At 45.7% G+C, this 23,210-nt stretch overlaps 1 protein-coding gene across 7 annotated transcripts in view; it reads right to left on the bottom strand.

The window, feature by feature from the left end:
* Nucleotides 1-23,210, bottom strand: part of LOC123806052 (core histone macro-H2A.1) — a 74,609-nt gene that overhangs the window by 27,584 nt on the left and 23,815 nt on the right. For all 7 annotated transcript variants that reach the window (XM_045819050.1, XM_045819031.1, XM_045819074.1 and 4 more), the window contains 2 exons: nucleotides 14,029-14,135; nucleotides 13,388-13,585 (listed from right to left, as the gene is read on the bottom strand). In XM_045819050.1, coding sequence (XP_045675006.1) covers nucleotides 13,388-13,585; nucleotides 14,029-14,135 — 305 coding nt within the window. The remainder of the gene's footprint in view (nucleotides 1-13,387; nucleotides 13,586-14,028; nucleotides 14,136-23,210) is intronic.

The following is a 23,210-nucleotide window of genomic DNA, read 5'->3' as shown; positions in this document are numbered from 1 at the left end:
CAGACCAAAGAAAAAAACAAAAGATACCTTGAGACAAATGAAAATGAAAACAGAATGACCCAAAAACCTATGGGACACAGTAAAAGCAGTTCTAAAAGGGAAATTTAGAGCAATGCAGGCCTACTTCAAGGATCAAGGGAAAAAAACTCAAATAAACACATTAACCTTTCACGAAAGGAACTAGAAAAAGAAAAACAAAGCCCAATGTGAGTATAAGGAAGGACACAATAAAGATCAGAACAGAAATAAATGAAATAGAGTCTTAAAAAATAATAGAAAAGATCAATGAAACTAAGAGCTGGTCCTTTTTATTTTTAAGATTTTATATATTTTTAGAGAGAGGGGAAAGGAGGAAGAAAGAGAGGGAAACATCAATGTGTGGTTGCTTCTTGAGCACCCCCTACTGGGGTCCTGGCCTGCAACCCAGGCATGTGCCCTGAATAGGAATTGAACCAGTGACCCTTTGGTTGGTTCACAGGCTGGCACTCAATCCACTGAGCCACACCAGCCAAGGTTGACACTGTTCTTATAATATTTTTTTGAATGTCTTCTCAGGCAAGGGAAACAAAGGAAAAAATAAATAAATGGGGCTGCATCAAACTAAAGAGTTTTGTACAGTAAAGGAAACCATCAACAAAATGAAAAGATGATCAACTGAATGGAAGGAGATAGCTGCCAATGATATAAGGAACTCATGTGACTTAACACCAAAAATCCCACAAACAATCCAATTATAAAATTGACAGAGGACCTGAATAGACATTTCTTCAATGAGAACACAGAGATGGCCAACAGACATGAACTGATGCTCAACATTACTAATCATCAGGGAAATGCAAATTAAAATCATGATGAAATATCACTTCATACCCGTCAGAATGGCTACCATCAATAAACCCACAAACAACAAATGTTGGTGAGGATGTGGAGAAAAGGGAACCTTGTACACTGTTAGTTGGATTGTAAATTGGTTTAGCCACTAAAAAAAACAGCATGAGGGTTCTTCAAAAAATTAAAACTAGAACTACCATATGACCCGGCAGTTCCACTTCTGGGAAGAAATCTGAAAAACTAATTAATGTAACAAGAAATAAGCATCCCTATGTTCATTGCAGCATTACTTATTATAGCTAAAATATGGAAGCAGCCCAAGTGCCCATCAACAGATGGCTGAATGAAGATGTGGTGCAGATACACTATGGAATCCTGCTCAGGCATAAAAAAGAATGAAATCTTGATACCTGGAACAACATGGGTGAACCTAAAGGATATTATGCTGAGTGAAATAAGCAGGACACAGAAAGACAGATACCATATAATTTCACTTATATGTGGAATCTAATAAATAAACAAAACAGAAACAAACTCATAGATACAGAGAACAAATTGACAGCTGCCAGATTGCCGGGGCGGGGAAGGGATGGCTAAAAAAGGTGAAGGGATTAAGAAGTACAAATTGCCAGTTATAAAAACAGTCATAGGGGTGTACAGTTTAGCATAGGGGATATGGTCAATAATATTGCAATTGCTATGATGGGTACTAGACTTATTGAGGTGATCATTCCATAGGTTATATAAATGGCTAATCACTATGCTATACACCTGAAACTAATGTAATATTGTGTCAACTGTAATTGAAAAATTTTTTAAAAAGAAAGCAGGGGGTGGGAAATATTACAGATGCCCATTTGTTCCTGCAGGGCGGGATGAATCTGGGCAGTAGACTGAGGACAAGGCCTGTACCCTGTCCTTCTGTCCACTGAGGATTCAAATTCATCAACATATTAACACTTTTACTAACACTGAAAAACAGGTCTGATTTTGCTGAATTCTTTAACAATAAGGACTGCTTTGGCATGTAGGTTACATAGCTAACCTGAAACATTTTCCACAAATTAAATGAGCTAAATCTGAAGCTCCAAAGCTTTAATATAAATGAGAAGACAAAAAGCATTTATCAAGAAATATGATAGAAGAGAAGATATATCAAAGTTATTACTATTTGGGTTTTCCTCATAGTTTAAGTGTATCAGATTTGACACATGAAAGAAAAGCAGGTATAATTAACAATTACATGGTAAATCTTGGTAAAGCTGTTTTGATATACTTCCCAGGAAACTAGAAAGGGAAAGGCTGGATGACAAATCCTTTTGCAAGTCAGATGTTTCTAATTCTGTGCTTTCAACAAAACTGAAGAAACACCAAATTGAGTGAACAGCTGATAGATCATTAAAGAACAGACTGATGTAGTTAACAGTAATGTACCAATGCTGGTTTCTAAGTTGTGACTAATGTACCAGGTTTATGTAAGATGTTAACAAGGAAATTGGGTGAGAGACACTCAGAAACCCTCTGTACTATCTGTAATTTTTCTGTAGTTTAAAATGATTCTACAATAAAACATTTATTAAAACAAATTGATGACAGATTACTATGTGATTGTTGGCATATAACTCAAAAAGAGTTCAGGGGACTGAGTAATGTTGCTATTACAAAATCTTCTCCATTCCTATTTAATTATTTTTCTGAACAAGATTTTCCAGGGACTTATGCCTATACATATAGCAATATAGGGAGCTGAATCCTATTTCATTTTAGCAATAAGTAACACTCATCTTACAATACTTGAGTTCACTGAAAAACTGTCTCCATCTATGCCATACAGTGCCAAGAAAATTTCACTTTTTCCTTATTAAAATTTGTAATGTATTTGTCAGTTTGATCAATTGTATATTAATAAATGTGATCATTCTTTAAGTCTATAAAATCCATAACCTTTAGTGCTTTTATGAAATATATTTTTTAAAAATTTGAATTTATATAAACTATTTTTGTTGTAAAGATTAGTAAAATACTAGAAGCATAAAAGTGTGTGTCATTAGGATAAAATTTGTGGGGCAAGGAAATAAGGACCCAAGGAGAAACTCAATGTCAAATTCCCAACTATTAAAAAAAAGCCTGTTTGTGTATTTTTTTAAATGATGATGGTATATCAAATCATCACAGCATTTAGATTTCTTTGAATACATTTAAATGAGTGATGAAATTTTTCTTTTTAAAGGTCAATTTTATCATATAACAAAAATTATACCCTTTGTAGATACTTAAGTGTATTATGAAAAGTGTAGCTGTCAATTCTGAACATGTGAGACACAAAGGTTTCCAAAACCATCTGAGGAGGCCATGAGCCCTGGCTGACAGAGCTCCAGGCATCTGGGCCTTCGGGTGGTTTTACCCGGAGGAGCCCGAGAGCTTCCTTGTGTTCGGACACAACAAGTCGGCAGTGCCGGTGAGGGCAGGCGATGAAGCTTAACCTGTGAGAATTAATGCTGATGGTTTTCAGCGGTACATGCAGAGGTGGGCAAAGTAGGAAGAAGACACACAGGTTACAGTTATTATAGAAGCTTTGTTCACTCAAAAGAATGTTGCAATGGCAAAAAATCTACTTTTGCTCACCCTATCATATATGTGTGTGTGTGTGTGTACACACACACACACAGAATGGAATATTATTCATCCATAAAAAAGAAGAAAACCCTGCCAGGAAGCCCAGACAGTTGCAAATAAGATAATGCCAAAGAAACCCACTCTGACACACATTATAATTAGAATGGCAAAAGTGACATACAAGGATGGAATCTTAAAAACAAGTGAAAACAACTTGTTACAGACAAAGGAGTCCCCAGAAGAGTGTAAGCAGATCTGTAAGCAGAAACTGCAGGTCTGAAGGGAGTGGCACAATATATTCAAAGTGCTAAAGTAAAAAAAACAAAACAACAACAACAACAAAACCCTTCTAACCAAGAACACTCTACACCGAGCAAAGTTGTCCTTCAAAATTGAAGGGGAGACAGAGGAGTTAACCCCTAAACCAGCCTTACAAAAAAAATGTTAATAGAACTTCTTTAAGCTGAAAAGAAAGGGTGTTAATTAGTAACAGAAAAAGATATGAAAGTATAAATCTCACTGGTGAAGATAAATGTATAGTAAAAGTGGTATATTAATCACTTATAAAGCAAAAGCCATTATAGATATACACAAAAGAGAAAGAGGAAGGTACCAACCTAATCATACCACTAAAAATGTCACCAAATCACAAAGAGAGCAAGAGAATAAGAAAGAAACAGAGGAACTACAAAAAGCCAAACAAGATGGCAATAAGTACATACCAATAACTACTTTAAATGCAAATGAACTAAATTCTCCAAACAAAAGTCAGAGAGTGACTGAATGAATAAAAACACAAGGCCTATCTATATGCTGCCTACAAGAAAGCTACCTGAGATTCAAGGACACACACAGGCTGAAAGTGAAGGGACAGAAAAAGATTTTCCATGCAAATGGAAACCAAAAGAAAGCTGTGATAGCTATACTTGCATTGGACGAAATGGACTTTAAAACCAAGACTGCAACAGCAGACAAGGAAGGCCATTATATAATGATAAACGGGCTGATCAACAAGAGGATATAACATTTGTAAATATTTATGCAGACAACACAGGAACACATAAATATATAAAGCAAATATTAACAGATCTAAAGGGAAGTATTCTAAATAGAAAGTAAAACAATAATAGGAGACATCAGAGCCCCATCTTCATCAGTGACATATCATCCAGACAGAAGGTTAGCTAGGAAACATCATCCTTAAATGACACGTTACACCAGAACGAATTAACAGACATGTACACAATGCTCCATCCAAAGCAACAGAACACACACTCCTCTCAAGCACATGTGCAACTTTCTCCAGGACGGACCATGTGTTTGGCCACCAAAGAAGCCTTGATAAATCTAAGAAGACTGAAATCAAGCATCTTTTCTGACTACAATGGTCAGGAAAATGGAAGTAGAAATCAATTACAAGAATTCTGATAAATACACAAATATGTGGAGATTAAACAACATGTTAGTAAACCAATGGGTCAAAGAATAAATCAAAAGGGAAATAAGAAAAACCTTAAGAAAAATGAGAATGGAAATACAACGTGCCAAAACTTATAAGAGAAAGCAAAAGTAGGTCTAAGAGGGAAGTTTTAATGATAAATTCCACATCAAAAAACAAAACAAAACAAGAAAAATCTCAAATAAACAGCCTACCTTCACAACACCCCAAGGAACCAGAAGAACAGAGCCCAAAGTTAGCAGAAGGGAGGAAATAAAGATCAGAATAGAAGTAAATGAAACATACTAAAAACAACAGAAAAGCTCAATGAAACTAAGAGCTGACATTTGAAAAAATACACAAAATAGACAAAGTTTTGGCTAGATTCACCAAGAAATAAAGAGAAATCAAATAAAATCAGAAATGAAAGAGGAAACATTACAACTGATAGCACAGAAATCCAAAGAATAAAAAGAGAATAAAAATACAATTATGTGCCAGAAAATGAGACACCTAGACAAAATGGATAAATTCCTACAAACATTCAATCTACCAACACCAAATCATGAAGAAACAGAACATGTGAACAGACTAATTACTGGTAAAAAGATTGAGTCAATAATCAAAAACCTCCAGACAACAAAAGTCCAGGCCAGGAGACTTCACTGGTGATTTCTACCAAAGATTTAAAGAAGAATTAATACAAATCCTTCTCAAATGCTTCCAATATATAGAAGAGGAGGGGACACTTCCAAACTCATTTCACAAGGCCAGCAATACCCTAATAACAAAACCAGACAAAAGATGCCATAGGAAAAGAAAATTACAGGCTAATATACCCAATGCAAAAATCTCTAACAAAATATTAGCAAACCAAATTCAAGAATACATTAAAAGGATCATATATCATGATCAAGTGGAATTTATTCCAGGGAAGCAAGGATGGTTCAACATTCACAAATCAATCATGTGATACCCCATATTCACAACTGAAGGAAAAAATCACAATTTGATCTCAGTAGGAGGAAAATTGACAAAATTCAACATTCATTTATGATAAAAGCTCTCACCACAGTGGGTACAGAGGGAATGTGCCTGAACATAATAAAGGCCACATATGACAAGTCCACAGTTAACATCATACTCAATAACAGAAAAAGCTGAAAGCTTTTTCTCTAAGAGCAAGAACAAGACAAGGATGCCTATTCTTGCTACTTTTATCTAACATAGTACTGGAAGTCCTAGCTACAGCAATTAGGCAAGAAAAAGAAATGAAAGGCAAAGAGAGAGAGAGAGAGAGAGGGAGAGAGAGAAAGGAAAGAAAAGGAAAGGAAAGAAGAAGGGGGGAGAGAGAGAGAGAGAGAGAGAGAGAGAGAGAGAGAGAAGGCAAAGAAAGAAAAGAAAAGAAAAGAAAAGAAAAGAAAGAAAGAAAGAAAGAAAGAAAGAAAGAAAGAAAGAAAGAAAGAAAACTGGGTATTTTCAGATGCCATGACAATATATATAGAAAACCCTAAAGGATGTACCAAAAAACCTGTTAAAACTAGACAACAAATTCAGTAAAGTTGCAGGATACAAAATCAATACACAAAAATCAGTTTTGTTTCTATACATTAATAATGAGCTATCAGAAAAAATTACAAAAACTATTCCATTTACAATACATCAAAAAGAATAAAATACCTAGAAATAAATTTAACCAAGGAGATGAAAGACTTCTACCCTGGAAACTGTAAGGCATTGGTGAAAGAAAATGAAGACATGAATAAATGGAAAGATATTCTATGCTCATGAATTGGCAGAATTAGTATTATTAAAATCCATACTACCCAAAGCAATCTACAGATTCAATACAATTCCTAATAAAATTACAATGGGTATTTATTAGCATTTTTCACAGAAACCAAATAATCAATCCTAAAATTTGTGTGGAACCACAAAAGACCCTAAACAGCCAAAGCAATCTTGAGAAATAAGAACTGGGGGAATCATGCTCCTGATATCAAACTGTATCATAAAGCTGTATAACCAAAATGGTATGGGATTAGCACCAAAATAGACACATAGATCAACGGAACAGAACAAAGAGCCCAGAAATAAATCCATGAATACACAGTCATTTAATTTTTGACGAAGGCACCAAAAATATGCAATGGGGAAAGAATAGTCTCTTCAACAAATGGTGTTGGGGAAACTAGATATCCACATGCAAAAGAATGAAACTGGATCCCTATCTGACACCATACTCAATGATCAACTCAAAATGGGTTAAAGACTTGAATGAAGACCTGAAACCCTAAAACTTTAGGAGAAAACATAATAGGTGAGCTCTTAGACTTTGGTCTTGGCCGTGGCTTTTTTGGATTTGACACCAAAAGCAAAGGCAACAGAAGCAAAAACAAATATGTGGGACTCCATCAAACTTTTTAAAAGCTTCTGCTCAGCAAAGGAATCCATAAGCAAAATAAAAAAGCAACCTATGGAAGCAGAGAAAATATTTGCAAATCACATACCTGATAAGGGATTAATATCCAATACATACAAAGAACTCATAAAAGTCAATAGCAAAAAAACAAAAACCCAGTTTAAAAATATGGACAAAGGACCTGTTTAGATCTTTCCTCCAAAGAATACATACAGATGGCCAAGTACAGGAAAAAGTGCTCAACATCACTCAGTGTCAGGAGGTTGAAGTGAAAACCTGAGTGAGATGTCACGAGACAAGAGATGACAAGTGTTGGTGAGGACGCGGAGAAACGGGACCTTTTGGTGGGAATGTAAATTGGTAGGACTACTACAAAAATTAATATGAAGTTTTCTTAAAAAATTAAAAATAGAACTACTAGGTGATCCAACAGTTCCACCTCCGCGCATGTACTGGAAGAAAACAAAAACAGAAATTCAAAAGGATACATGCACCTCCATGTTATAACAGCTGAGATTTGGGAACAACCTAGGCGTCCATCGATGGTTAAAGGATAAAGAAAACGTGACACATCTCTGTTACACAGGATGTATTTTAAAAATACAGGGTGGGGCAAACATAGGTTTATAGTTGTTTGTATGGAAAATAATAGAATGATAATAAATAACAATTCAAGAATAAAATATACATGATGGAATATTTTTCAGCCATAAAAAAATACTGCCATTTGCAACAACATGGATGGACCTTGAGGGCATTATGCTAAGTGAAATAAGTCATATGGAGAAACACAAATACCATATGGTCTTACTTATATGTGGAATCTAAAAAAAGCCCAACAACAAAAACTAAGCTAACAGTTCAGAGAACAGACTGGTAGTTGCCAGAGGTGGGGGTGGGTGAATTAGCTGAAGCAGGTCAAAAGGTACAAACTTCTAGTTATAAGCCCGTCAGTCATAGGGATGTAATGTACAACATGATGACTACAGTTGGTAACAATGAATTGCATATTGTAAAGCTCCTACGAGATCAGATCCTGAAAGTTCTCATCACAAGAAAAAAACTTTATCACCACGAATGGTGATGGATGGTAACTAGATTTATGGGCTCATTTCCCAATATAGTAAACCTTCATGTAATGGCATCAACAGGTTCTGAGAAAGCTGTGAAATGACATGAGAACAATTTTGCCATAGGCTAGTCTATATATAATCAAGAATTCAGTTCCCAAGGCATCTCTCAATGTTATAACAAAACATTATTCAAGTATCAGCTGTATATACAAATATCAAGTCATTATGTTGTACACCTAAAACAAATGTAATCTTATGTGTCAATTATGTGTCAATGAAAAAGAACTCACCTATAATATAAAAAGAACTGTAAGTCATTAGAAGGGACAGATAACCCAATTTTTAAAAAATGCATGGAACACTTATACAAGAGAAAATATTCAAAGGACCAAAATTTACCTGAAAACATGATAAAACTACTCAGTCATCAGGACAATACACACCCACCCGAATGGCTAAAAGTGAAGTCTCCAAGCACCCTGCTTGGGCAACAATGTAACACCGGAACTCCCATACACCGCACTGGACGCACTGGACGGCATACTTCACTGCCACTTGGGAAACTGTGTGGCTCTGTTCCCTCAAGCTGACACACAGATACCCAAGACATCACAATCCCACTCAAAGGCATACTTTCAACACAATGTAACGTGTACGCACGGAAGGCCTTGTTCTTTTGCAGTAGGAGCCTCAAACGGGAAACAAATCTCTCTCAACCACAGAATAAGCACATTGTGGTAAATTCAAACAATGAAATGTATGGACTTGGTGCTGTCTGCTACTTACAGCAACCTAGATGAACCTCTCAAACACTGTGTTAAGTGATAGGTCAGAACAAAAAAGCAAAATACACACACTTGCAGAAATGAATTTACTGTGAAAATGATAAAGGTCCCTTAAGTTGTGCAGATCCCATCTAAGGCCCTACATCTAATTTTACATTTATAGCTTTGTATTTACTTAAATGGGGTCCTCAATGGTTTCGGCCTCACACCCCCGTGAACCCCTTCTCTCCTTGTGCTGTACAGAAACAAGAAGCGGCAGCGGGTGACACATCTGTAATGTAGAACATGAAGACCGCAATTAACACTGCTGTACAGAACACATGAAAGCTGTTAAGAGAGTAGATCCTAAGAGTTCTCATCAAAGGGAAAACCACATTTTTTTCCCTTTTTTAAAAAGTGGTTTCCTCTGAATCTGGTACTTTACATATTGAAACCTTATCTTGAGAAGGATCCTGGGCTCTCTGACTGCAAAAGGCGTCCACTATAGACACGTGAAGGACCCTGCATGCAAATTCTGTCTGGTTCTCTCTGCAAGGAGCCACGCGTGCTCCCACCTCGGGGCCTTGCTGCTCCTCTTCCCGGACCTGTCTCCTCCCAGGCACCTGAACGCGCGAGGCAGACAGCTCCCTCTGTCAGGTCTCCACTCAAGTGTCACCTCACCGACAAGGCTCACCTGAGCACCCGTGTTCAATCACACTGCCCGTGCTGTCATTCCACTTTATTTCTGTCCTTGCGCCTGCTCTCCTCCCACAGCCCTCTCTGGCGACTCTGCCCCACCACGAGACCAAAGCCCCCTGCTGCACCCCACTACCGAGAACTGTGACAACGAGCACAGGTGGACTGAAGCAGTACCAATCACATGACTGCATCTTCTTTCACCAACCCAGTGTTACAAGTTGAAAGAATGAGCGGGCTTTTGAAATTTCTTAATGGGATAAAATACCCTATATGTAAGCAATAGCCATCATAGTTAAAAAATACACTGTCTGCCTCAGCAAGTTCACCTTGAGGACTTCATCCTACACACACTCTGGCACGTGAACACAGAGACCCACATGCAGTGACATCCCTGTGGTGCCATGCACCACAGCGAATGACAGAAACAACCGGAAGCCCATGCATGCAGATCTGGGTGCACTGGTCTTGCATACTATGTAAGTAACTAGAGTCACACAGGAAACACTAAAGCGGCTCAACGTGCAGATACCGAAGCACTGCCAAGTTCGTAACTGCAGCAGCTAACATTTGGGCAACACTGCTGTAAGCACTTCACGTGAATTCTCCTCAAAGCCGACCAACCACCCATTTTACAGATAAGAACACTGAGTTAGATACCAGAGAGTCATTTCCCAAGTCAGGTCTCTTCCCAAGGCCACCTAGCCAGGAAACGGCAGAACTGGAATGCAAAGCCAGGTGAGCTGGCATCCTTAGCCACTGTGGAACGCTGCCAAAACAGTGGGTAACATGTTTCGATGGAATGGGGCAGGGTTTGCATATCTAATGTGCTTTTACATGCGTAGCCTTTCTGAAAGGATACATAAAAATTGATTATAGAAACCTGTCTGGGAGGAAATGGGGTGGACTGGTGGGAGTAAGATTTTATTACTGTATACTCTTGCACCACCCAAATTCTTACACCTATTACCTAGTCAAAAACACATAATGTGAATATTCATTGAGTCACTGAATTCTAAGTCTGGGATGGACCCCATCATTCTATTGGAGGGGGTGTAAACCGAGGCACAGACTTGCCTGAGGCCACCCACGTAGGAAGTGGGAGCCCTAAGGTGATGCCAGGGCTCCAGACTCGAGCCTCCGGCGGGCTCTGCTACCTTCCCCACTCTCTCAGCATTTCCACTGTAGCTGACTCAGCTGTCACAACTGGAGACTTTCAAAAACTCCCCACAACATGGAATTGGGGGGAAAATTATGATTGGGAATTCGAGTGTTGACACTTGAAAAATACCAACTCCCTTCCACTGCAAGTACTTTAGCGTGTTACGAAGGCTCTCTCTGGCTGTCGCTGGAAAGGTTATTTTCAGAACATTCCACTTAAACCTGGAGATGCAGGGTTCTCCACTCTTTCTGGGAGCTGATACCACAATTTACATTAAACAAATGTTTTGAAAATTAGCTGTTCACGGTTCCAATTTCAGCTTCCCCCAGGGTTTAATGTTAGCCAAACACTCGTACAGTAAGCAGACAATGTGATTCATTGTGTGGAAGAAAAACAGACCACCGTAACAGACTTCCTGCTTTTGTAATCAAGGGAAAAGTGGAGTGTTCGAGCGATTATTGACATGTGGTTATTAGAAACACGGTTCCAAATATAGCTACTAAGAGCAAAAAGACACACACACGCCCCCGCTACATTTCCAGTCCAAAAAGAAAGAAAAAGCCTTCCTAGTGTTCGGTCAGTTGGAAAGTTCAGAAAGTCATGGGTGAAACTACTAGGAATCGGAGTGACAGTGGGGAGCACGGCTCAGCCTGGGGTTGCTGGACACACTACAGCTGGGGGGCTGCGCAAACACCGACGAGTAGCACGCCTGCAGGAATGAGGGCTGTGGCTTGGGCCACAGGCGGAGGACAGCCAGGCAGAGGGTCGAGGTTCTGTCCTGCTGGTGCCTAGCGCCCAGCAGCAAGGGCCCCGGCTCTGTGGGCAACCAGCTCCCTGGGGCCTGTTCTCAAAAAGATGATGGACTTCGCACCTTCTTCTTCTTCTTAACATCTGAAAGGGGGCACACAGGCACTTTCCCCTGCCTTCCCCATCCTGCTCCTCCCCCCAAATGCTAATGTTGAAAGGGGGAAAAGAAACCATGCAGTCTGCTAATTTTATAGTTAGCAGGAATGAGAACGGAGCACTCTGTGAATTCCCCGCCTGGCTCCCAGCCTCCTCCAGGACTTGTGAGCTAGGTCGAGTGCGAGCGTCTGGAAGTGGGTTTACCGGATGCTCTTCAAGATCAGGTTTCTCTCTCAAAGAGCTGGGGCAGGGTGGGGCGAGATGGGGGGAGTGAGGCGGGTGGTCTGTTGGAAAGAGGAATTTAGACTCTGATGTTTTCAAGGAAGCATATGTTTGTACACAGGATGCACAAAGAAGTACAGCCTCTTCTACCTCAACTGCAGGACACCTGCCAAGAGTGTGGATGGGAGGTTAGAGGTCAGGGAAGGAGCCCCCACGTGGTGAAAGCCAGTCTGGCCGAGGCACAGACATACCAGGGACCTGATCTTTGGACAGGATCAGATGAGGGGACACACTGGGACAGCAGCAGGTGTGTGTGTGGCTCCGGGTCAGGGCCCCTGCAGCCGTCCTGGGAGATGCCCTCACCATTTCACTCCAGTGAAAGGCTTGGGGCTCCGGGAGGAAGAATGTCCATCATTAGACCGGATGAGTCATTTCCAAGGAGTTCTTATCAAGGGGCTTACAAAATAGTGAGGTCACCTTCTGCCAGAGGTGACTGTCCCCTAGTCTGGTTGGAGGCCGGAAGGCTGACTCCGGAGGGGGCGCCGCAGCGCCAGGCAGTCCCACTCACCCAGAGTTTCTGCTGCACTGGACCTAGTTTGCTGGCCCTGGAGCCCACTGTGACGGCTGCTGGAGGCAGAGCCCAGTGATGAAGGAACGCCGCACTAACAAGACGGTTTCTCTCACCACAAAGAGATCAGCACCCATGACCTGGTCTCAGTCCAAGTTGGGTCTAGCAGGAAGGGGCCTGAATAATGCACCTGTTTTGCTCCTTAATGAGGGAATCATTCTAAAAAACAAACTGTCTTGGACTGTTCCAGCCGGAACACGGTCAGGAGGACATTCAGCCATGACAACGCAATATCGGTTCTGAGAGCGCCAGGGGAAGGGGCCAGCTGGCACCTCTGGGCAGGACTCAACTGTCGCTGTCCACAGCACAGGGAAGCTCCTGTGCACACCACTCACCTCCCACAAACGTGGGTGTCCCCTTGAAAGGCCAGGCACAAGGCCCTTTGACCCCAATCCGCCGAGCCCCCCCCCCCCATTCCCCTTGCCTATAGGAATCCAGTCCCCAAACTGTGTCCAGACTCTGGCCACTTGAGCAGGACCAGACCTGTAACTGGTTCTGTAACTGGTTCCCACATGTCCCTCCATAGTGCTGCACCCCATCAGTGGGATGAGCGCTCAGCAGGAAGGGGCCCCTCCCAACCCACCTGTCTGCCCTGTCCTGCCCCACCCACACACCCCTGCCAAATCACGTACCTTGGATTTCCGAGCCCCCTTCTTGCCTCCTGTCTTCTTAGATGCGGGCTTCTTCTGGGATGGAGACTTGGCCTTTTTGGCTGGGGGCGGTGTGATGATGGCTTCCAGTTTCCCTTTGGATCCTCGTTTCTTTGCTAGTAACTCCGGGTGGATGTTTGGCAACACCCCGCCACTGGCTATGGTGACTCCTTTTAGCAGCTTGCAGGAAAAGCAAAGTAGCAAATGGTGAGCCAGACCACCCTGCCTCTGACCTTCAGGACATCAGCCTTGCCCACCCACCCAGACTTTCCATTTTGGTTGGTGGAGCGCCTCCCTCCATGGCATCTACAAGGATGCAGATGGGACCCAGGCTCACTACACAGGAACAAGTCCTCAGAGTCCCTCACCCAGGAGGGAATTTTGATGATCTCTTTCCTCTACGGAGCACCAAATGCCTTGTTTCATCCCTGCCCCCACCCTCAACTAAGGCCTTCAGGAGAAGCTGCTGTGAGGGGGCAGGGACGCTGCTAACAGTCCACAACGCAGTCCATGCCTTTGCCAGCCAGCCAAACACCCACACCCCCTGCACAGACAGCTGTCTCTCACGCAGCATGACTGGCTGCTTGGGAGCCTGGGGTGGGGCAGCTACAAGAGCCCCTTACCTGATTCAGCTCCTCATCGTTGGCCACGGCCAGAAGGATGTGCCGGGGAGTGACCCGCCCCTTCTTGTTGTCTCTCGCTGCATTGCCAGCCAGCTCCAGAATCTCCGCTGCAGGGAACAGAGGGGAAGAGCACACGGTCAAGTTAGGGCACAGGTGGCAAACACAGGGCCCGTGGGCTGAACCCGGCCCTCCACCTTGTTTTTCCAGCCCAGCCCCCTGTTTCTACCCGGCGGCAGCGCCAAGCTCCTTGCCCCTAGTTAAGGAGTAGTTACATTTATACAGTCCTAAAATGACATTTGGCCCTTTGAAGGCAACCATGAGGCTGATGTGGCCCCCGGTGAAAATGAGCTTGACACCCCTGTGTTAGGGCATCAGAGGACCACCCGCATCCTCCTGGCCCCCCAGTCATGGTCCTGGGAATGGCACAGGCATTGGTTCCTGAAGCAGCCCCAAGAGGCAAGATGCAGGTGGCCTGCGTGGCACACTTTGAGTCGAGTCACAGAGGTATTGAATCAAACCCCTGGTCCAACCCTTTGTTCTGGAGATGAAGACACCGAGGATGAGAGGAGAAGAGATCAGCCAAAGGTGCCTCGGTAAGAAGTGGCAGAGCTGAGATCTGAACTTCTCCACCAGCACAGGGCTGCCTGCAGTCAGCCTCCAGATGTCACCAGGACCAACCCTGAGGAGCCCATGGTGTGGCCCGAGGATGAACCATGCAGGCATGGGACTGAGCAATGGGTCTCGTGTGGGTTTACAGGGCTTCACGGGGAGGTGGCATATGACAGGTGCTTAGTCAGCCTCAGTCCAAGGAGTGCACGATGACCACCTGCACACTCAGGCTCAGAACTGGACATATTTTTACGACATCGGACTCTACAAAGCCAATGTTGTAAAAATATGTTTAAAAAGAAAGAGGTGGGTGCATGTAGTAGTTTATTTAGGGGTGAAATGTCCTCATGTCTACAATTCTCAAATAACTCTGAAAAATTCAATAGCGGAAAGTAGTGGTGGTGGAATTTTAACAGCTGTTAAATCCAGGTGAGGATATAAGGGTGTTCCTCTTCCAGCATTCTATAGATTTGATATTGCTCAAAATAAAGAAAAAGCCAGAGGGATCTGAGCCCGACCCGTGGCTGGCTAGGTTAGGGTTTCCTTACCTGCCTTCTGGAACAGGCTCTCCCTCACCAGACAAGACACCACAGCACCAAAGACGAGGGAATCAGGGAGGCCCCTGGTCTCCTCCTTGGTGGCACAGTTCTCTTGGAAACTGTCAACCTCATCACCTCATTTATTCACGAGAAACAGAGACTCTCTCAACGTGCACGTGACACCCCCCACCTTTGCAATGCTGTCCACGCCACAGTCCTGTCATGGTGTCCTTCTAACCCACGCTTCTGGGCTCAACTCGAGTCTGACCTCTTCCTGGCACTACAGAACTTCCAGCAGTTTAGGTTATGTTGGAAACACTAGATGTCTCTGGCAAGTCACAACTTGGAAACATCATAAAATAACTAAGGGGAAAATTTCCAGCTACATGAAAAGCACGTATTTAAAATGCACAATATTACATGGTACTCGTTGTGAAGAGGTACTAACAGCTGCACCCAATGCCAAAACTGCTTGGTGTGTGAGGCTGAAGAGCTGCTTGGCTATTCCTGCAAACTTGCCTGTTGGTGGGGGTGAAAAATCAGTCACACCTGTCACAGCAGGAATTCATTTATCAGTAATGACAGCACTGACAACACAGGACACCAGAGGTACCTGCCAGCTTGATGCTCCCTGGTGAGAGCCCCTCACCTTGGATTTCACATGTCACAATGACTAGAGGGAGGCCCAGGGAAAGGGGGAGAACATCAGTATGTCTCCCATGCTCACCTATTAGTCTCAACAGAGCTGTTCCCCATGTTCCTCAGCAGAGTCCTTGTCCGGGGGCGGGGAATGGCCCACCTAGCAGTTTCACTGAAGCTTCCCTCCAAGTGCTCCTGGCAGTGTGAGCCAATGCCCAGCACAGGTGGACCTTCCTTAGCCAAGCAGAGAAGGGTGCTTGGGATGCCTAAATGACCCTAGGCCTCAGGAGTCGTGAATGCAGAAATGCCTGCCTATCCAGCCCAGCTACATTCTCCCCCGTCCCTGGTGGAGGCGGCATATGTGCAGTGCTACAGTCCTGACCATGGCCTGGGCGGGGGAGCAGAAGCACAGCTGAGGGTGAAGGCACAGGAAGGAGGGTTGGTCACAGCTGCTGCTGGGCGGGAGCCTGTGCAGCAGGCAGGCTGCAGAGGGACAGCTGCAGTGGGAGTGGCAGCCCACTCGACTGGCTCCTACGCTCCCCCACCCCCATCAGTGTCTGCAGAGTGCTAAGAATGCTCTACCTGGCCTCCTCTGAAAGAGGCAGAGAAACACTCACAGTGGTGCCCCAAGCCCACCCCTTTGGCAAGAAGATCGTTTGAAATTACGGTTTCTCAGGAAAGTAGAGGGGCCTGTTTCCTCTTCCTGCCTGGAGTGTTAGTGGAAGGCTTGCCCCAAGAAAAGGCACAGTGGCCGTTGGTGGGGGGAGGAGAGGAGGGATGTGGTCTTTTTATTTTTGGCAGCACTGCTCTATTTGTGCAGGGAGATGGTGACAATGACCGCACAGACCTGGAGCATGTGAGGGATCACCAGAACTCAGTGTGCTTGGCCTCGATTTGGGTAGAGTACAGGAAGTAGACAACACAGGGAAATAAAGCAATGGAGTGACCTATAAGCAGCACCCATGGCTGAGAGATCTGAAGATCAACTGTCCAGGAATTCCCCCAGACTTCCACAAGCTTCCCCCTCCCGCCCACCCTGAACTCTCACTTTGTGGCTAAAATGTCCACTGGCCTGAACTCAGTTACCACGAATGAAGCAGTGGATTCAGGGTTGCTAGACTGGGTCCACCTGCGAGTGACAACAAGTGGAGCGGGGTGGCTGGGAGACATGCGTGCAGCGGCATGAGGAGGGTTTCAGCCCCTTGTAAAGAGCTGGGCAAGGGTGTCATTCTGCTGCCTTCCTCACCAAGGACCCAGAAAATCCAGGACCCGATCCTTTTTGCAAAACTCAAGCTCACCTTTGAACTCAGCCCTGCGGGACAGGAGGGAAGCTGTGCCAACTGAGGATAATAAAGAGGACCAGAGATCTACACTCCACCTAGAGCTGAACAAAAACCTTATCTTCCATTTCTTCCTGCATGTTTCCCAGAGGACGTTACCATAGTAACCCCTTCATCAAGGGACATGAAAGACAGAGCACCTCAGAGACACACCTTTGTGAGAAGTACGTGCCCCGCCCCACCCTGGCACTGCAGCAAGCAGAGGGCTGGGCATTTTACAACAGCCAACGAAGATGGAGGAGAAATCTGACTGCTAACAAAAGCAGGGATCCAGGGCATGTGCTCACCCCTGGCCAACTGTTCAGTAAAACCACCCTTTCAGCCTCAGTCTGATTTTAGAAGCCCAATGCTAAAGGGCCTTCCTGGCTGAGAGAGGGCTGCCCAATTCAGGGGAGAGGGGAGGTGCAAAATGACAGCAACTGGACGAGGTGGAACAGTTCCGTCTGCCTTCCAGGAGAGAGCTGCCCACTGCTGAGCGATGGGACAGGGTGCACACCACCAGAGGACACTTCCTGATTAAGTTTTCCTCCTAGTAAGTGATCTGGGCTTTGCAAATGAGAGTGAGGGCTCTGTCATGGAAGCCCAGGCTCAGGGCTAGACGTGGGTTCCTGCCACCGCACACCGAGCCGTCGGGGATGGGCCAGGGCCAGCATCAGCTGAATGGAGCCTACACCTGCCCGCAGGGGTGGGGGACCTGCCCTTGGTGCAGCTCGTGCTTGGGAAGGTTTTATGCATCTTAAAAAAAAAACACCTTTTTTAAACCTCTCGCTGGTTCAAGAGAAAAGAAATTCTGAGAAAGAGAACCAGGACAGCACCAGATCTGCAGGCGCAAATCCTGTTCTCCACGGTTTCCAGAGCTCAAGTATGCATCCTCCCTTGGAGGGAGTTTTCAGGAGCCATAGCCCCCGGGGCTGTAACCAAAACAAAGGGAATCCATAAGAAACCACAGGAGGAAACTGCAGAGAGCAGTTAGGATAAGAAACACACCCCTTACCAGGTTCTCCATCCCTCAAGCCAAGTCTTCCAGGCCGGTGACAGTCTCATTTCATTACTCGGCAGGGATTGGGGGCCAAAGCCCTTGGGGTCAGCTCTGGAGAGAACCCTGAGTGTGGTGAGGTTCCCTAACTATAAACACTGTGAAGGGGACATGCTGAAAGAGCAGCATTGGCCAGCTCATGTGCTATTTTTTAAGGATTTTTTTTTTTTGCTTATTTGTTTGAAGATCTAATTAGCAAGACACCCCAGCACCTTTGGCTCCCAGCCCAGTCTCTGGCAAGTAGTGAGCCGCTAGCTCCATCCTTTTTGCTGGCCTGGACCAGCCAGGCGACCTTATTCTCCCCTTAGCACAGCACGCCATGCAGAGGCACCCCGGGCCCAGTGTTCCCCAGCCTCACTGAGCACAATCGTTTTAAGGCCACTTGACAAAATTCTCGCAGCCTTGAGTAACAGCACAATTTGGCAGCCTTTCCAGCTCCAGACCAGCTGTCTGAACGTGAATACCTTTGACAGGTCTACTTTCCAAGTTCACCTAGAGACCAAAGGCTTACAGCTTTTTTCTTCCCCCTCCAAACATCTTGAACTGAACCATATCTGTTGTGCTGAAGCATTCTGTCTGTCTTCCTTCAGGGAGATGAAGTCATGGTTTGCAGAATCAGACTCCTAACAGCTAACAGGTGATGTGTGGAGGCCGCGCCAACTTCTAAACACAAACCTTGCAAAGGACAGAGTCGGGGGCTTCTACAGAGCTGTTTGAAGCGTCTCCTCTAACAAAAGAAAGATTGAGAATAACAACCAGAAATCAAAGACAAGCAAATGTTCACGTAATCCCAAGGAGAAAACAGATATTTGCTACAAAGCCAACAACATGACAAGGAATCTGTTTATTGTCATTTTTTGCAGTCACCAGGCTTCCATCAGCAGTTCACTGAGTTCAGAGCTGTTGTACACCATCCCCGGAGGCCTTAACCCAATCGACCCCAATCGGAGAGCGCAGCTAAGAGTTTCCTGCATCCTGCCTGCACCAGTTTCCTCCAATTCCCTCCGCAGCCCCCGAGGCCACTGGCGCACATCCCACCTTTCCAGCTGAGTGGCAGGGTCTGAAGCCTGACGAGCCATCAACTTGGCGCTCAGGCCCCGCCTGTGGGCCAGAGCAAAGCTGTCCAATCTGCCTGTCCCAGGGCCCTCACGGAGCCAGGGATTCCACGGACAGAAGAAAGCCTCCAGCAGTACCCGAAGGAGATATTTTCCGTGAAGAGGGTGAGGTGCTGCATGAGAATGAGTCATCCTGCTGCGCTTCTGCAGATGCCCCGACTCTGACATGAACTTGTCCACTGCTGTTAAGCCCACATTACAGACCCCTCCTAAGGGCCAGGGGTCCAAGGGGCAGCATGTGGTCCAGGGTCTCACCTTCCCTACAAACTCTCCTAATGAGAAGCACAGCTTCAGTGCGGAGGTTCTAAAGTCATCTCATTGGTTTTTATATTTCACAGTAAAAAAATTTTTTTTGCATTATACAGATTAACAAAGAAGAGACAGTATGATTCTCTGCAAACACTTTTGCTGACATGGCCCAGTGCATGAATACCTTCCCTCCGGGAGAGCCTTCCTCCACCTTCTTCAAACCTCAAGAGCACCTGTGCAGGCCACCTCCCAGGCCTGTCTGTGGCGGAGGGCAGGCGCCACCGTGCACCAAGGTTAGAGGTGGGGTCTGCTGTCACACAGCCTGGGCATACATCCCGGCTCCTGCACCAAGCTGCGACTTATCCAGACACACCTGAGCCTCGGATCCCACTCCATAAAAGGGGGGTGATACCTGAGGTCACCTCTAGGCGTGCAAGGATTGAAGAGTCACCAAGTTATATGCTGAGAATACCGGGTGCATGTAAGCTACTATGATTGAGGCTACAACCATACACTTGACCTTTTAAAAGTACAGCAGGCTTGATTTCTAGGGGAAGAAAACTAGATTTTCTTTTCCTCAGTTTCCTTCCTCTAACAGAGTAACTGGCTGGCCAGCTGGATAGATGGATGGATGTGCATGAGAGCCAAGCAGAGGAGGAGAACAGCAATGTATTTCGAAAACCTGGTGTTTCCTACCCCAATAGTTTACTCTTTGCTGTTACACTTAACAGTTTACATGTGTTTGAAAAATGCACTTGAACCTGATTAACCTCGGTGCTGCCAGATTGTCTTGATAGAACACAGCACCCAGGGTGGCCCCACAGGCAGTCTCTGCTGTGGGATGGGCTCTGGGGCTCCAGTCTGACCCCAGCAGGGTGTGCTGGGGCAGGGGCAGGGCCCACACCGCTGCTGAGGCAGCACAAGTAGGGACCCAGGAAGGAAGGTGGGAGGCGGAGGTGCTGGGGAAGGCCTGGAGAAAACCGCTCTAACCTGGGCCCTCTGCCCCGCCAGTCACTTGCTTTCAAGGACTCTATGATAGAATACAAGGAAATGGTTAATAGTATGTTTGTTTTCATATGGAAAATCACAGCCATTTGTTCTTAATTCGTCTCAGGAAGGGGTGAGCAATCAGAGATGTCTGCTGAAATGAAACAATTTGAAGAGTGTAATGTAAAGAGGAAACTCACTTAAAGAGCCCTGACATGGTGCCATTTCCCAGATGGACATTTAAGGACGAACAGTTGCAGAGCAGTGCGCACCGTGGCAGGCTGCTGCCGAGCGGGGAACAGCAGCGCCGCCTGTCACCGGCGCTCACACACCCTTCACCAGTGCAGCAGGGCTCTGCCTCCTGGAAGTGGGTTGGGGACTAGGTCAGAGGGGACATTTTACTCTACTCTTGTGTGCCCTTTGAGCTTATCTTGTGCACAGTCTGTGTTTCAAATGTAAAATGAAAACACAGTGTGAGTGAGAAGAGGCAGCCATGCGACGTGCTACCCCATTGGCCTGCTCAGCTATGGGTCACAAACACCCTCTGGCCCGACGTCTGTCCCAGCCTGCTTCATCCTGTTTCTTTAAAAACAGTCCTGAGTGTATGAAGACTTTTCACGTTCTTTCCTAATTTTTAAAAAAATTCTTACTCAAGGACATGCTTATTGATTTTAGAAAGAGGGGAAGGGATGGAGGGAGAGAGAGAAACTTTGATTAGCTGCCTCTTAAACAGGCTCCAGCTGGGGATCAAACCTGCAACCCAGGTATGTGCTCTGACCAGGAATCGAACCTGTGACCTTCTGGTGTACAGGACAACACTCCAACCAACTGAGCCACCAGCCAGAGCTCAGGTTCTTTCCAAGACTGATTGTTTTTAGAACAATATGAGTGTGTCATAGTCAGAGAAGCCCCCAACAGGGACTGCCACTCCTGGGGTCACCTATACCAGGCTGGCCCAGGCCCTGTGTACCCAAGTACTTTCCCAATGCTAAGGGTCACTTGTCTAAGGATTTGCCCAAGCTCTGTCACCCAGACTTCCCCTCCCCTTCACTAAGGGGACAATGAAGGGACATCAGGCAAAGAGCTTCTGGTCTTTGCCTGATGCTCTCTGGTCCCATGTCCCATGGTCCACCCTCAGTACCCAAGCCACACAACCCCTCGACACCTGACCAGCACTGCTTTCCCCTCTCTGAGACTCTGTGGCTCCTCATGGCAGCCCTCAGGCCACCTCTGGCCATGAATGCTGTCCCAGGACCTCACTTGCCCTGCTGCTGCTATAGCCAGCACCTCTGACACTGAGCAGACCACCCCTTCCCTCCAGCCAGCACACGGCACTCCAACAGCCATCACCCCTCTTGTGCCCACACCCGTCTCATGCTGCAAGCCCTCGACATTCCTCCTCCATCAGTGACTACTTGTCTTTCTGGGCCCATCCATGCAGAACCCCTGTCCTCTTCGCTCATGCCAGGCCACAGGATGGTCTCCAGCCTTTACAGAGCCATGCATGTGCCCTTTGGTGGTCACCTGGGACTCCCAGGGCTTGCGCCCCCCACTCCCCCAGGAATCCAGGGCACCTTGGCCAGGCTGCAGCTCCATCAAAGACAGGAGCCAGCCTTGGAACCTAGGCATGCACCATCTTCCTGAGATGCCCACTGAAGACAAAGGAGACGCCAAAGGGGCCGAGTGACCCTGAGTCTCAGTTCTTTCCTCTGTTTGCTAAGGTTTCAGCGCCAGTGGAAAGCCAGAAGGAAATGCTCTTCTAGAGATGGGTGACTGTGCTGAGGAGTGACCCTGGGGAAGTTAACTGAACTCTCAGAGCCTCAATTTCCTCCTAAGCAAAACAGGTGGTTTGAGGACTCCATGAGTTACCACATGGGAAGCACTTGGCCAGTGCCTAGCATATGGTTAGTGTTCAATAGATGGCAGACGTCTTATTAAACTGCTCTGTCTTTTCTCGGCACTCAAGACACCGTCATAATCACAAGCCACAATCTGAGTCCGGAATGGAGACCACCGGAGCCTGGGGTGCGGGTGGGAGTCCAAGGGAACAAACAAACAAAAACAACGCTGCTCAGGTTGAGTGCGCTCACTTTCTGAATGAACGGCAGATACCAACTGTCAACGGTCAAGGTCAAGACCCGGGTTTACAGAGGCAGCAGACCAATGTGTGCCAGAGGCCAGCTCGGCCGACGGTCACCACAGGGAGCGTTGGCCGGGGCATCAACGGCCAGGGGAGCCAGCAGACGGGCCTTTTCCAGAGGCCCTAGATTTCCAAGTGGTTGCTCCAGGCCAGAAATGAGAGCTCTGGCAGGGGATGGGCCTCCGTCCAGAAAGAGGACATTCATAAATGTCTTCTATAAAGGCCATTCTACAAATGTCCTCCTCTATACAAACAGGGGTGTTGTCAATCCTGTGTAAGGACACCTCAGTGTCAGGTGCTGTCACCAGCCTCTGAAGCACCAGGAAACACGTGCTTTCTGGCCACAACATGGAAGGCACTTGCTCAAAAAGTAGGGAGGTGGGTGGGAAAGGAAGGTGGAGAGGGAAAGAGGGAGAAAAGTGGGAGCCAGGGTCAGAGCAGCAGGCTGGCTGAGCAGCCTGGGTTATTTGAAGGGTTTTGTCACCTTCTTGGTGACCGGAACCAGGGGGGCGGCAGGAAGAGACGGGG

The sequence above is a fragment of the Phyllostomus hastatus genome, unplaced genomic scaffold, assembly GCF_019186645.2.
Source record: "Phyllostomus hastatus isolate PE091 unplaced genomic scaffold, TTU_PhHast_1.1 phas_contig_150, whole genome shotgun sequence".
Taxonomy (NCBI): domain Eukaryota; kingdom Metazoa; phylum Chordata; class Mammalia; order Chiroptera; family Phyllostomidae; genus Phyllostomus; species Phyllostomus hastatus.
This window is presented reverse-complemented; position numbering and strand designations above follow the sequence as displayed.